The following is a 14,277-nucleotide window of genomic DNA, read 5'->3' on the forward strand; positions in this document are numbered from 1 at the left end:
TTAATCCCTTCCCATATTTTCTATTTCCTGTGTACCCTTTATTCTTTCAATTTTCTCTCATGATGCGCTTTTGAGCCAAAGGTCAAGAGCACAATGAGTCACAAAATAGGATAAAGTGCTCTGATAACTGTAATTTACGGAGATACTGATTTCCGTTCTCAGAGATATTTAGCCTGCAGGATGCCTAGCTAAAGTCATCTATGAGTCTGACCAAAAGAATTTTTGAGAATTCTGAGTATATTTGGACACTCAATGCATATAAAGGATGGCATGGGTCTCCACCTGTGCATTTCTCACTTGAGATCCAAATATAGGTCTTAAGTAACTTGCCAATATAAGTCTAAGAAAGAAAGCTTATAGCTCTTCTTTCAATTTCGTAGTAAAGAAACGCTGCCATGTAGGAGGTATTCATTATTCTATTTCCATTCTCTGTGACTTGCACTCAAGTAGTTTCTTCCTTGAAAGCAGGAAAGGAACTCATGTGCCCTGAGAGCCTACACTGTGCTAAGCACCCGAGGAATATGATCTTATTTATTAGATCAGAGCCCCAAACAGTATACATTCACGTTTGAAGTTTGACTAAAGTTGTTCAAAATGACCATATCATTGAGTATCACAACACACCGTGGTTTTTTCCTAAAGAAGTAGTCTTTCTGAATTAAAGCCTGTTAATGCAACCTGATTATAGAAGGAATGTTCTGAACATGATCTACAAAGTCATACTGTGACAGGATAAAATGCAGCCTACCCACACACAGAGCACACACACGGTATAGATTCATATTTTTTTCTGCCAAGGAGCAGGGAAAAAAGGAAATAGTTCTATTCCTTCCCCTCCTCTGTTCAAAGCCTGGATTGAGGCCAGTGTCCTAATCAGTTCTCATTGGCCCTGGAGGAATCAGAACCTTTTGTAAAATATAATAAAGGGCATAAAATCATGATAAAATGCATGAAAAAGCAGTGCCTTTGGTTAGGGAACTAGAAATAATTTAGCAGAACAGATGGATTGCATTGGTTTGGTATTATTGAGGACATGAAAGGGCTTATTTTGTGGCAGTTCCAAACTAAGAGAAAATGTCCAACTTAAATTTGACAAGTCAAAGTACCTGCCTCTGCTGGGGGAGACCCCATTTTCTTTAATCATTTTCAAAGTGGTGACATATTAGGCAAGAATTTCCACTGAAATATCTCATTTTCTGAAAATATTTCATCCAGTGTCCCTAAATATAGGGATACGTTTTTATTTTTTTCTACAAAGATCTGCAGGGCTGCAGACTTACAGAGTTAAAGTAAAGAATCATAAATGACTTATGACTGTCAAAGTTACCCTCTGTTACAAATCCCATTCTTAATATTTAACAAATCAGTTCACACCTATTCATTATTGTCGATACTCTTTCCTCTCTTAAACAAACACAAAAAATCCAGTCTCATTGCTCATGCCCAAGCTTACCAACTGGAGTTTTCAAATGCTACAACCAACTGCTTCTTTAAATGTTACAAAGAAGATAGTTTTTATCCCCTCCTCGCACTGCATTCTCTCCTTCCATAGATCCCTCATCATCTAATAACCTGTTCTCCTCAGAGGCTTTCTTATAAGGAAAGGGGAATGAAAGAAGGAAGGCGGCTACTAAGCCGGCAGGCAGTCTAACAAGCTCTTGGTCCTTTCTGTCAGTCATATGAAAAGAAAGTGAATTGCAAGTCAGGAGCCCTGAGTTCTGGGTTCTGACTGTCACATGTCCTTAACGTGCCCATAGCCTGCTATGAGGTAACTTTCTGGAGCTTTGTTTCTTCATCTATAAACATAAGGAGATTTAACCAAATTACTTTTAGCCCTAGAATGGTAAGTGAAAATGGTAAGCCCTAAAATGGCTATGAGAAATTACCTTATACACAACACTCAATAAAATATCCTTTATTTTGATTTACAGATTTGCCTTGGGCAAGCAAATATCATAATTGAAATGATAAATTACCATGGTTGAAGCAAGAGAGGAGACCTCACTATGAAGGTTTTCAAAAAGATGCTAGGTTTTCCTTGAAGCCCATTTTTAAAAAATGCTTAATTATATTTGAAAAATAAGAGTAGTTTTTAGAACTCATTTTCCTATCCCATGACAACTTCAAAATAAAGAACAATTTTCCCAATTTAAAAAAAATTTTGTGCGTGAAGCTTCTGAGTTAGTACCACCTTTGTTTCTCAGGTAAATGTTTACTTTTGTCACTTTCCCATCTCCAAATACTTGACTCCATTCACCTGTTTGTCTCTACCTCATTAAGCTTATGTTAAGAAATTGAGTTTCTGTTGATTTTTAACATTGGTGAACCTTGGAATCAGCTGCAGAAGTTTAAAAGGTATTAATGCCTGGGTCACACCTTCAGAGATCCTGGTTAACTTTGTCTGGTTACAACCTAGGCATCTAGAAACTGAGAACCACCCAGTGGATTTTAATGGGCAACCTAGGTCAAGAACCACATCTTAGAGGGAGCTGTCCATTCTTCCTGCTCATAAGTGAATTCAAGATACTGACCCCTGTACTAACCAACATTTGGGACTATGGAATAGTTAAAATAAATGGCTGGCAGAGAGAAGGTTGGAGAGTAAAAGAAAAAAAAGTTTATCTGATCTTCAAAATGACAAGTGCCATCTACTTGCATGTAATACTGCTTGATTCAGTCATTACAATTTATTTAAAAATATTTCAGGGCATAGAATAATTTCAAAAGTACTTCAGAAAACAGCAAGTCCATTCAATAACAAATGTCTGGGTGGTAAAAAGCGTATGTACCATGTTTTTTTTTTTTCCAGTTTTATGTCCACTCATTTCAAACCATTATGCTCATCAGAAAGTAAGAAAAAAATGTTATGCCTTAGTGTACTGGCTCAATTTTCACAATTTTTATGCAACTGAATCTCCTGTGTTGTAATTATTTTTTTAAACATTGTAATGAACATTTTACTGATTTGGGTTGAAGCATTTTTTATAATCATCATGTATGAAACAAATTTGTCAAAATAAATATTTTGTTACTTTTAGCACAACAACTTTCAGACAGTTCAAGTCCATATAACTAGTCATTTTTTGCTAATAAGCTTTAATGCTGCTGTTTAAAAAAAAAATCCTGTATCACTTTCCAAATGGACTTAGAAGGGCAGCCTGTCTTACTTCCTTTTATTGGTTGTTTTCTACATTAACTTTTTTTTTCAGAAATCAAAATCAAAGCAAAAAATTCCAGATCATCTTAATTCTGATTATGGGCTGCACAGGTATTTTTCATGTTATTTATCTGCTAGGGTCCACTCTACTGGGTTATACAAATTTCTCTCAGAATAATGAGACCTTGGTTTACTCATCACATCTAGATCATTTGTACTTCTTTCTATAACTGCCATATCCTTTAGAGACAATTCACCAGATTCCCTGTTTGAGTTTCTTATTGCTTTGTGGTTAGATTCTAAGACACAAGCACACACACAGAAGTTTTTTGCAAACTAAACAAAACAGTAAGCTGTTATGTGCTGCCATCTAGTTAGATTAGTCCATAAAACAAATGTTTAATTGAATTTCCATTAACTTGTAATATTTAGTACTTTGTAACCTTCAAGTCAGAAAACTTGCACACTTCAAAACTAAGTTTCTCAAAAGAGTATTATATTTCTTTATTTAGATTTACAAAAGGTATTTTAAAAATCACTTGTGTGTGCGGGAAAGTGTGCTGGAGACCCTATCCCTGAGCTCCCTGGCATCTTAAGATTTTACACTAAACCTGCTCTCCACTTTTTTCATTGGAATGGCTGAGAAGTCCCAGAAGGGGCAACAGTAGCTTGGTTCTGTGTCCCAGAATTGTTTGTAATTACTTTGTGTTGGCACTTGAATAAAGGAGTTAAACATTTTAGCACAGTATGTTGCTTACGGTTTTTACTTATGAATTAAGCGAAACAAAGTTATTCAATATTAGTCACAAAGAGGCAATGCAAATTCCATATAATGTGTAATCCAACAAAAGCATTATAAAATGTTATTATTCTCAAAACAAATGTGAGAGCAAGCAAATGTCTGTGGGGGGCGTGGTGGGCCTGAGAGTCATGAGCACTTCTGGAAAAACAACTGCAAGTGCATTTCTAACAGATGATGGGTCAACCTCTGCAATTTTTTAAGCACAGAAGAGCACATCTTTTTCTTCAGTGGCACACACACTTCAGAAACCTGGCTACCTAATCCAAGAGCTTATTCCCAAAGAGGACACCAAATGACCCCTCCAGACCCATTTCTTATGGTGACAAGAAAGCTGCTGGTTTTGCTTTTTACTCCCAACAGAATCACTAAACTCAGTGTGAATGATTCAATAGGGGAAACAACTAAATGGTATTGGCATGAGGGACAATTAACTACTTCAATTTTTTTTTAAAACAGTGCCACGTCATGCCAAGAGAAGTTAACCCATGTAACCACTGGAATCTAATATAATAAGGACTAATGTTTTCTCTGGCTGCCAATCAGGACTGTAAGCACAGCCAATTTACACTATACCTTACAAACTAAAAGCAGTATGTTTACTAAAACATCCTAAAAATTGTGTCTACTCTTAACCAAAGAAAGTGTTATGCTCCAAATTAACTTCTTAGGCATCTAATTTCATATGATATTAGAGCTGAAAGGTCCTAGCAAATATCCTGCTTAGCACCCTCATCTTACAGATGGGAAAACCAAAGATCACTAAGGTTAAATGATCTGACAAAAGTACACAGATAATTAATGGCAGGACTAAGGTCAACTCTAACACTGAACAATAACCTTTGAAGGAATCCATTTTGATTAATTTTCTACATTGATAAATGAATTGAAACGATACATAAGTTTGATTTGTGGATTAGACTATTGTTTAAAAACAAAGAAGCCCTTTTAACGTTTTAAAATTGCCATCTTTTCTATCATAATCATTGTTTAATTGCAACATTGACTACTCCATTGGCTGAGGAAAGCACTTTTTTCTCTGTACGCCACCAGAATTGAGACTCCTTACCTCCTGTCCCAGTGAAATACTATGGCATGTTTTGGATTAGGTCAGCATAAGTCATAGATGTTTTGATAACACAGGAGCAAATAAATAATATGGGCAACAATTCCATCACTTAGGAAAGCAAACACCTGCTGAACTGTTCTTAAACTATGTTAGGAAAAAGAGTGTTCTGTCTGCATTTTTAAAGTTTTGGATCAGACTTTTGTGCTTGGTCTTCATTAAGAGCCAATCTGCCAATCTGGGCTTTCAAGTGCATTATTTGTTAATTGTGTGACTGTTTGCTAGAGAGACTCGTATTTGCTGACTGGACTGGAATAGACTCACTCATTCTCACTCAACTGTGGGGTGCCCACCGTTCTTCTAACATTTCATCCTGGGTCTGATGTCACATCAGCAGTGCTGTTGTATAAACTGAATTTCATGGTTTCAAATAATACAAGACTAAAATAATGTGATGTGCCAGGAACTGAAAAAGAAGACTGATCACAAAGGGATAATAGACTTCTAAATTTTAAGACCAGTGTGAACCATATTACACTCCATTTACTTCTGCACTTTGCTCCTTTCATAAACAGTGTTCCTTCAGGTAACAGATTTAAGGGATATCACAAACTAACAATGCATTTCAGGCTGTGATCAGGCACTGCTAATTTGGAGCAGTTGGGGCAGGGCTTCAGGATATAACAAAGACTTGAAAGTGAAAAAAAGGTAAACAGCAATGCCTCAGCTTGCAAAAGTAAAGAGAGATAGCCAAGCTAAGAAACATCTATAGTAGATGCAAAGGTGAGACAGGAACACTCTCAAGAATAAATATCCATTAAGGTTAGTCTACCACAAGTAAGTCTCCTTGATGGTTTACTTTACCGGCTCCATATAGGATTGTGCAGACAATAGAGAGGTTTGGCTTCCAAACTGCGTTATCAAAAACATGAAAACCTTGAAGATAACTCTAAAATTTACCAAAGAATATAAAAGCCTTCTGCCGTATAATATGGATGCTACTGGCAAAATATGAATAATAGACTTTCACTCAGGAAAGAACCAGAGAAATAAATCTAGCTGAAATTCCTTCACTTTGGGGTTTCTAGGTAAAGGATACATTTAATCAAAAGCAGAACTCTACATATGAAAAACATTTGATAATTCTATTATCAACACATAATAAAACTTGTGAAACTAAGTCTGTAAACACTGCTCTGACATATTCATTCACAATCCCAACGGATGAATGACCCATCGACATTATCTATATTTTGATGTAAAGAAAATAACCATTTAATTCCCCTGTAAGATGAGATACATAGTTCATCTTCAAAAGAGAAAATAAATAAAGAAAATAATTTATCCTTAGAAATGAACACAATGAATGAATGAGTCTGCATCTTCGAAAGTCAGTTATTTCCAGTACTTTGCAGAGAAGAAAGATCAGACTGAATTAACTCCTGCTATCAAATAGAGGCAAGTGCACTTGACTCTAAGAAATAGTCTGTCTGCTTTGGCACCTCTATTTCAACTGAAATATTTTACAGGTTCACTTTAAAGTAAATTGGCTTTGAATAGAATTTAGTTGACTACATTTTCGATTGTCAAAATCAGTTAACTCAAAAGTAGTCACAAAAGATTGTCTTTATTTTATCCAAGTACAGTGAATTTAGTATGGTTTCAATGTATTAGTTTCCTTCTGACATTACTATGGTCAAAATATCAATATTATCCATTTACTTTTTTCCCAAACTGGTAAGAACTAGTTAGATTCCCTTCATTGCCCTATAAAGAAGGATAACAGGACCAAATATGTTCCGCAACATGTTAAATTATCAGTCTATAAGAATAGGGACCATGTTTGGCTTGTGAAATTCCATAATTCTAGTCCCTAGAACACATCTGGAACAGAATATAGACCCAAGATCAATAAATGTTAAGGTAATGTAAGAAAACACATGGGAGATATTTTTCTTTTAAAAAAGTTTTAGACTCAAATATAGACTGTTACTGGATCTTAAGCAACTTTGGACATTTACAGTAACTAAATCAAACAACTGCTGGTTGTTATATATTTTGCAGATTTGACAATGGGAGTCTTTTTGACCTGATAACATTTTTACTTTTAACTTTTGAAAGCCTAAAGAAACTAATTTTTCTAAATAAAAAAATGAGACTCACCAAGAATCTACAGAAATGAATCTAAACATCAGTAAAAAGAAGTGACTTTTCTTGGTAAGAAGACAGTTCATCTTTTTAAACTATTCATTTCCATGAGGCAAAATTGGCATATGTCAGTTCAGAGTATCGCTTATAACAAGAAATAACAACTACTGATCACTTAACAGTTTGCAAAGAGTTTCTCAGAAAACTAACTCAATAAATGATACCTAGAATACTACCGTGTGTACAGAAAAACGCTGCAGTAACAGCACATACATCAGGCAGCTGCTCAGTCCATCAACACAAACTGAGTACCCACTGTGTGCCCAGCCCAGTGTCAGGTTCTAAGTTCTATGCTACTAATGTCTATGATGGTTCATCAATCATGGTGTTTGTACTACAGAGTTAACATTTTTCTACACCTACCCAATTGAATACTGGCCTCTTTACATGATTTATTTAAGTAAGTAAAAGAGTGTGGCCAATTCAGGATTACCTCACATTTATTTAGCAACCCAGTTTCTTGCAGCCGTGACCAGATGCTCTGTATGCGTCCAGCGTGCTCAGGGTGGGTGGTGGAATTGCCACAAATGCACTGGTGTTTCAGCATCAGAGGATCATAGGCAATTCCTTCAGGACAAAGAAAACACAGCACAAGATGAGTAATGATACAAAGGAATGATACAAGTTACATGACAATATGATTACTCCAAAAAAGGCATTCTTTTTCAAATAAATTTACAAATGGAGAAATAATACATATCTACAAATTCCCAGGAAGCACATAGAGCTATTTAGTTCTATGGATCTGGATATATATGCAAAGAAGTCAACTCATGGATTAATCAGTACTCAGACCCTAGCTTACTTAGTAGTAAAGTAATAAAGATGGTGATACTTAATAAACTTCAGGTTTAAAAAAACACTGTAATTTTACCAGTATCTTAAATCATTATGAAGCATTTTTAGACAGATAATTCAATTCAGTAGAGGTTTCAATTTTATCAGTGAAGCCATAAAATGAACTGACTCTTTAAATTGTGAATTTATTTCAAGAGTAATTCTAGCCTTACTTTAGGTCATGTTACAACTGTAATAAACTGGAAGAGTTTCCAACTGCTTGCCTATTCTGCTTATCAATTTCTTCAAAGTTATGCAGAAAGAGCTTCTTCTTATTTTATAATAAAATAAAATCTATAATTTAGATTGTGGAACACTGAAGTGTTTCTTTTAAAAAATGAGTAAGTCAGCTGCAATACCTTTAGTAGAGATCACATAGATACTTAACAAACTCTGCTTTTAAATTATCATGAGTTAACACATTGCATATTTCAGTTAGACCCTTTGATGGGGAAGATTTTATAAACATTTGATGAAATGAACTATGAGGGATATATAAAGTAGGGCTCTTTAAAGCAACAAATTAGATAATAATTACTATAAAAACGTTTCCACCCTTAACCCGATTCCTTGGGGGGGAAACATGTTATTTACAAAATTGCCTGACATAAGAAATTATTTAACCAATCAAATATTCCAATATATTACCATCAAAATACATTCTCTGGGGGCATGGAGTGAGAGCAGAAGAATCCATTATAAGAAATTTCTAAATGTCTATTCAAGAACAGATACTATACAAGCAATTAGTGTTATAAAGTAGGTTCAATTAATGCACTTTATTCTCCCTTACATTACTGTGTTAGAGGAATGTTACTCAAGAGGGGAAAATACTTGTCCCTGACTGTATTAAAATCATGCAGCAGAATGACATGTGTTATTTGGAACCATGTGGCAAAAATTATGTCTAGGAAAAAATATCACTTTGCTGGCCCAAATAACATCCACTATTTTCTATTAATTGAAATATAGCTGATATACAATATTATGTTAGTTTAAGGTGTACTGCATAGTGATTTGACATTTGCATACATTACAAAATGATCACCACAATAAGTCTAGTAACCATCTGTCCCCATACAAAGTAATTACAATATTTTTGACCATATCCTTTAGGCTGTGTATTACACCCCTGTGGCTTATTTATAACTGGAGGCTTGTACCTCTTAATCCCCTTCACCTATTTGGCCCAACTCTCCAACCCCCTTCCCTCTGGCAACTACACATTTGAGGCTGTTTTCATTTTGTTTTGTTTCTTAGATTCCAGATCTAAACATACAGATTTTAGATTATAGGGTATCTGTCTTTCTCTGTCTGACGTGTTTCACTTGGCATGATACTCTCTGGATGCGTAACATCGACACAATGGCTTCAAACTCCCTCCTTGCGCCCCTAACTCTCACATTTTCATCTTCAGCACTGATCTCCCTTCGGAGCGGTACACTTGCACACTTGTCCAAATGGCCCCTCCAAAATCTGCATTTGTTTTCATAAAGTGAGACTATCAGAGATTTGAGCTCATAATCTTAAACTTCACACACTGTTCCTCATTTCAGTAAAGGATATCATAATCCACCATTGCTCATATAAGAAATCTTACAGTCCTCTTGACACTCCCTCTCCAATGAACCAACAAGTATTGTCTATCTTCCCTGGTAGATACATACTGAATCACTCTCTTAACTCCAATGCCAAAACCACACAAAATCCAAGGTACTATTATCTTTAATCTGAACTCCTGAGATAGCCTTGTAACTGGCTATCTGACTTTCGCTCTATTCTATTTGCCACTTAACAGTAGCCACCTTTGCTTAAACCCTTTGGTGACTTCAAAGATGAGGTTAAAATTTCTCAAGGCTGCATACATAGGCCCTTCCCCACCTCTCCAGCTTCATCTCATACTCTTCCCTCACTTGATCTCTATTTCTCCCACAAAGGTTTACCTTCCACTCCTCAAAAGACTCAAAATCATACCAGCCTTAGGATCGTCATACATGCTATCCCATCTATGCCAAAAATTCTTCCTTCTTGCCCCCATAACTCTAGGCTTCATTTGGCTTATACCTATTCATTCTCCAAAATTGTTTTAATGTCACTTCCTCAATAAAGCATTCCCTGGGATCTCTAAATTAGATCTCCCACTATATGCTCTACTAGTTCTTCTAGGTCTTCCTCGGAACATTTAGCACAATTCTGTAATTGTTGTATAATATTGTTAATTGTATATTTTCTTTACTAACCGGCAAGATCTATGAAAACACAGACTAGAGTTGTATTGTTTACCTCTGAACTTTTCGTGTCTGTAAACCATGCTTGGAATATAGTAGATCCTCAAAAGTACTTTTAATAAATGAATGAAAAACATAAATCAATGAATTGATGCAAGAACTAAGTCAGATATCTCCATTATAAAGACCTCCTTGAACAACCTAGTTGGTGGACCTCATTGGACTACTGAAGTTTTTATAGTCTTATTTCTTTAATGTTCTACCTTTTATGTGCCTTATCTTCCAACTGGCAAGTGCCTCTAATACAGGCATTTATTTTACTCATTATATTTCTACATGGCATTTTGCATAAAAAAGAGATGAATAAATATTTTTAAATAAAGTCAAAAGGGAGACAAGGGAAGGCAGGAAAAAAAAGGAAGCAGGCATAAAAAGAAACATTAAAAATACAATGATAGGGACTTCCCTGGTTGCGCAGTGGTTAAGAATCCGCCTGCCAATGCAGGGGACATGGGTTCAAACCCTGGTCCAGGAAGATCCCACATGCCGTGGAGCAACTAAGCCTGTGAGCCACAACTACTGAGCCTGCGCTCTAAAGCCCATGAGCCACAACTACTGAAGCCCGTGTGCCACAAATACTGAAGTCCGCACACCTAGAGCCCGTGCTCCGCAACAAGAGAAGCCACCACAATGAGAAGACCGCCGCACACTGCAACGAAGAGTAGCCCCCGCTCGCCACAACTAGAGAAAGCCCGCGCAAGGCAACAAAGACCCAATGCAGCCATAAATAAATAAATAAATAAATAAATAAACAAATAAATAAATTTGTTTAAAAAAATACAATGATATATAAGACATGTCTCCACAGTTCAGATATATCAAGTATTTATTTATGAGTTGCTACTACATAACAGGAACTGTTTAACATATTTTCAACCACAGTTTTGCACTGCATGAAGGATATATTAATGATTAACATGGAAACATAAAATACAGTATTTCCCCCATTTTGAAAACATATTCTTTAAGAGTAGAGATTCTAATCATTAAGTTGCTTATTTTTTTTCATTATTTCACCTCTTGACATATCTAACTTCACCTCCATAGTAATCATTCCTCTTTTAACAAAATTTCCTCCATAAGCCACTGCCAAAAAAAAATTATTAAACAGGTTATGGTAGCTGAAATTTATTGCCAGTATCTGGAGATTACAATACAAAGTCCAGGAACTCTTGGAAAGACATTTGAATTTAAGAGAAAATAAATAAAGTCTGGAACTCCAAACCTCCACTTACTCATCTTAATGACCTAGCAATGAGGTGTTAACAGGTAGACTGCAAGGTGAGACTTAACCTCAACCTTCATCTCCATTCTTTTCCTCTCTCTTTTTTCCTTTTTTTTTTTTTTTTTTTTTTCCAGTAACAAAAACTTATAGGGTGAGAAACAAGCCTGCTCTTCTCTTTGGGATTCATATGGAATGCTACTTTTCTTTGACCCTTTCTGCCCCACTGGTTACCACTTACAACATAAGCCAATGGATCAATCTCTCTCAATCTATGGGACAAGAGTTAAAATTAGGTTTTGAGAAAACACACAAAGGAGTCTTAACATAAAGCCTTTACCTTAATTTTAAACTCTAGTAGTTTATTTTCTACCAAAAAAATCTCTTAAAATTTTTTGATATGTTTTTTTAGATAAGCTTGGACTTTGTGCTTTCTCTGGCTTTCAGTTTTATTAAATGAGGAAGCACAAAATGCAGCATCTTTCCCTTTCCTTAATCACTGCGTGTAGTTAAGTCATTATTTAGCCATAGAAGCCATTCATATCTTCAGGTTTATGCCCAATCTTATATGATTGTGAGGCTGAGTTCTATTTGGAAAGTTGAGTCTAAATCTTTAGACCTAAAACTCCTGATCCTGATCACAAGTTCTTAACATTCAGCTTCATATTGCTTTTCTGGTTAATGCCTGAGGTTTCACAGCTTCCTAAGGATTTGCTCAACAACACATATTAAACACTTTTCAGGGCCAAAGAACTGAACTAAGCACAACACAAATATATATAACATAATATCTTTCCTAAAAGATGCAGGTTCAGTAAACAGTCATTGAATGCTCACAATGATCCAGGTACCAGCAACTTCATTTTATTACATTTAACTTATGATCTAGCAGTAAAGGTGAAGTACTTACGAATATACTTTTATGACATGTTTTTTTAAGACTCCGTATGGTAAGGAAGAAACAAAAATATGGGGCGGGGAGGTCAAAGACGACCTTTTAAAAATAAAAAACCAAATCTTTAAAAAATGGCCTGAAATTGGTAGAATTACTAAAATGGATACAAGGAGCTATTTTGAAGTAAGGGTCATTTCTAATAACCTCTAAATCGTACCCACAGCAGCTGTTATACTTTCTAACCATAATTCTAATCTATCCATAAGGTTTATCTTGCCTAATTTTTTTCTATTTCTACTATACTCTTTACATTCTAATACCTGAATTATTTGTTATAATATCTTTTAACAGGAACACCTAAATCAAAGTACCAGATAGTACAAAATTTTTTTAACATCTTTATTGGAGTATAATTGCTTTACAATGGTGTGTTAGTTTCTGCTTTATAACAAAGTGAATCAGCTATACATATTCATATATCCCCATTTCTCCTCCCTCTTGCGTCTCCCTCCCACCCTCCCTATCCCATCCCCCTAGGTGGTCACAAAGCACTGAGCTGATCTCCCTGTGCTATGTGGCTACTTTCCACTAGCTATCTATTTTACATTTGGTAGTGTATATATGTCCATATCACTCTCTCACTGCAGCCCAGCTTACCCTTCCCCTTTCCTGTGTCCTCAGGTCCATTCTCTACATCTGCGTCTTTATTCCTGTCCTGCCCCTAGGTTCTTCATAACCTTTTTTTTTTTGATTCCATATATATGTGTTAGCATATGGTATTTGTTTCTCTCTGACTTACTTCACTTCATATGACAGACTCTTCTACCTCACTACAAATAACTCAATTGTTTCTTTTTATGGCTGAGTAATATTCCATTCTATATATGTGCCACATCTTCTTTATCCATTCATCTGTCGATGGACACTTAGGTTGCTTCCATGTCCTGGCTATTGTAAATAGAGCTGCAATGAACATTGTGGTACATGACTCTTTTTCAATTATGGTTTTCTCAGGGTATATGCCCAGTAGTGGGATTGCTGGGTTGTATGGTAGTTCTATTTTTGGTTTAAGGAACCTCCATACTGTTCTCCATAGTGGCTGTATCAATTTACATTCCCACCAACAGTGCAAGAGGGTTCCCTTTTCTCCACACCCTCTCCAGCATTTATCGTTTGTAGATTTCTGATGATGGCCATTCTGACTGGTGTGAGGTGATACCTCATTGTAGTTTTGATTTGCATTTCTCTAATGATCAGTGATGCTGAGCATCCTTTCATGTGTCTGTTGGCGATCTGTATATCTTCTTTGGAGAAATGTCTATTTAGGTCTTCTGCCCATTTTTGGATTGGGTGGTTTGTTTTTTTGATGTTGAGCTGCATGAGCTGTTTGTAAACTTTGGAGATTGATCCTTTGTCTGCTGATTCATTTGCAAATATTTTCTCCCATTCTGAGGGTTGTCTTTTCATCTTGCTTATGGTTTCCTTTGCTGTGCAAAAGCTTTTAAGTTTCATTAGGTCCCATTTGTTTATTTTTGTTTTTATTTCCATTTGTCTAGGAGGTGGGTCAAAAAGGATCTTGCTATGATTTATGTCATAGAGTGTTCTGTCTATGTTTTCCTCCAAGAGTTTTATAGTGTCTGGCCTTACATTTAGGTCTTTAATCCATTTTGAGTTTATTTTTGTGCATGGTGTTGGGGAGTGTTCTAATTTCATTCTTTTACATGTAGCTGTCCAGTTTCCCACCACCACTTATTGAAGAGGCTGTCTTTTCTCCATTGTATATTCTTGCCTCCTTTATCAAAAAT

The 14,277-nt window shown here is 35.8% G+C and overlaps 1 protein-coding gene across 4 annotated transcripts in view; it reads right to left on the reverse strand.

Annotated features, from left to right (window-relative positions):
• Positions 1-14,277, reverse strand: part of HDAC9 (histone deacetylase 9) — a gene marked incomplete at its 3' end in the record, with an annotated part of 568,944 nt that overhangs the window by 298,123 nt on the left and 256,544 nt on the right. For all 4 annotated transcript variants that reach the window (XM_079710903.1, XM_079710910.1, XM_079710909.1 and 1 more), the window contains one exon: positions 7,664-7,797. In XM_079710903.1, the coding sequence (XP_079567029.1) occupies positions 7,664-7,797 (134 nt within the window). The remainder of the gene's footprint in view (positions 1-7,663; positions 7,798-14,277) is intronic.

This window comes from Hyperoodon ampullatus (assembly GCF_949752795.1).
Source record: "Hyperoodon ampullatus genome assembly, chromosome: 9".
NCBI classification, from domain to species: Eukaryota; Metazoa; Chordata; class Mammalia; order Artiodactyla; family Ziphiidae; genus Hyperoodon; species Hyperoodon ampullatus.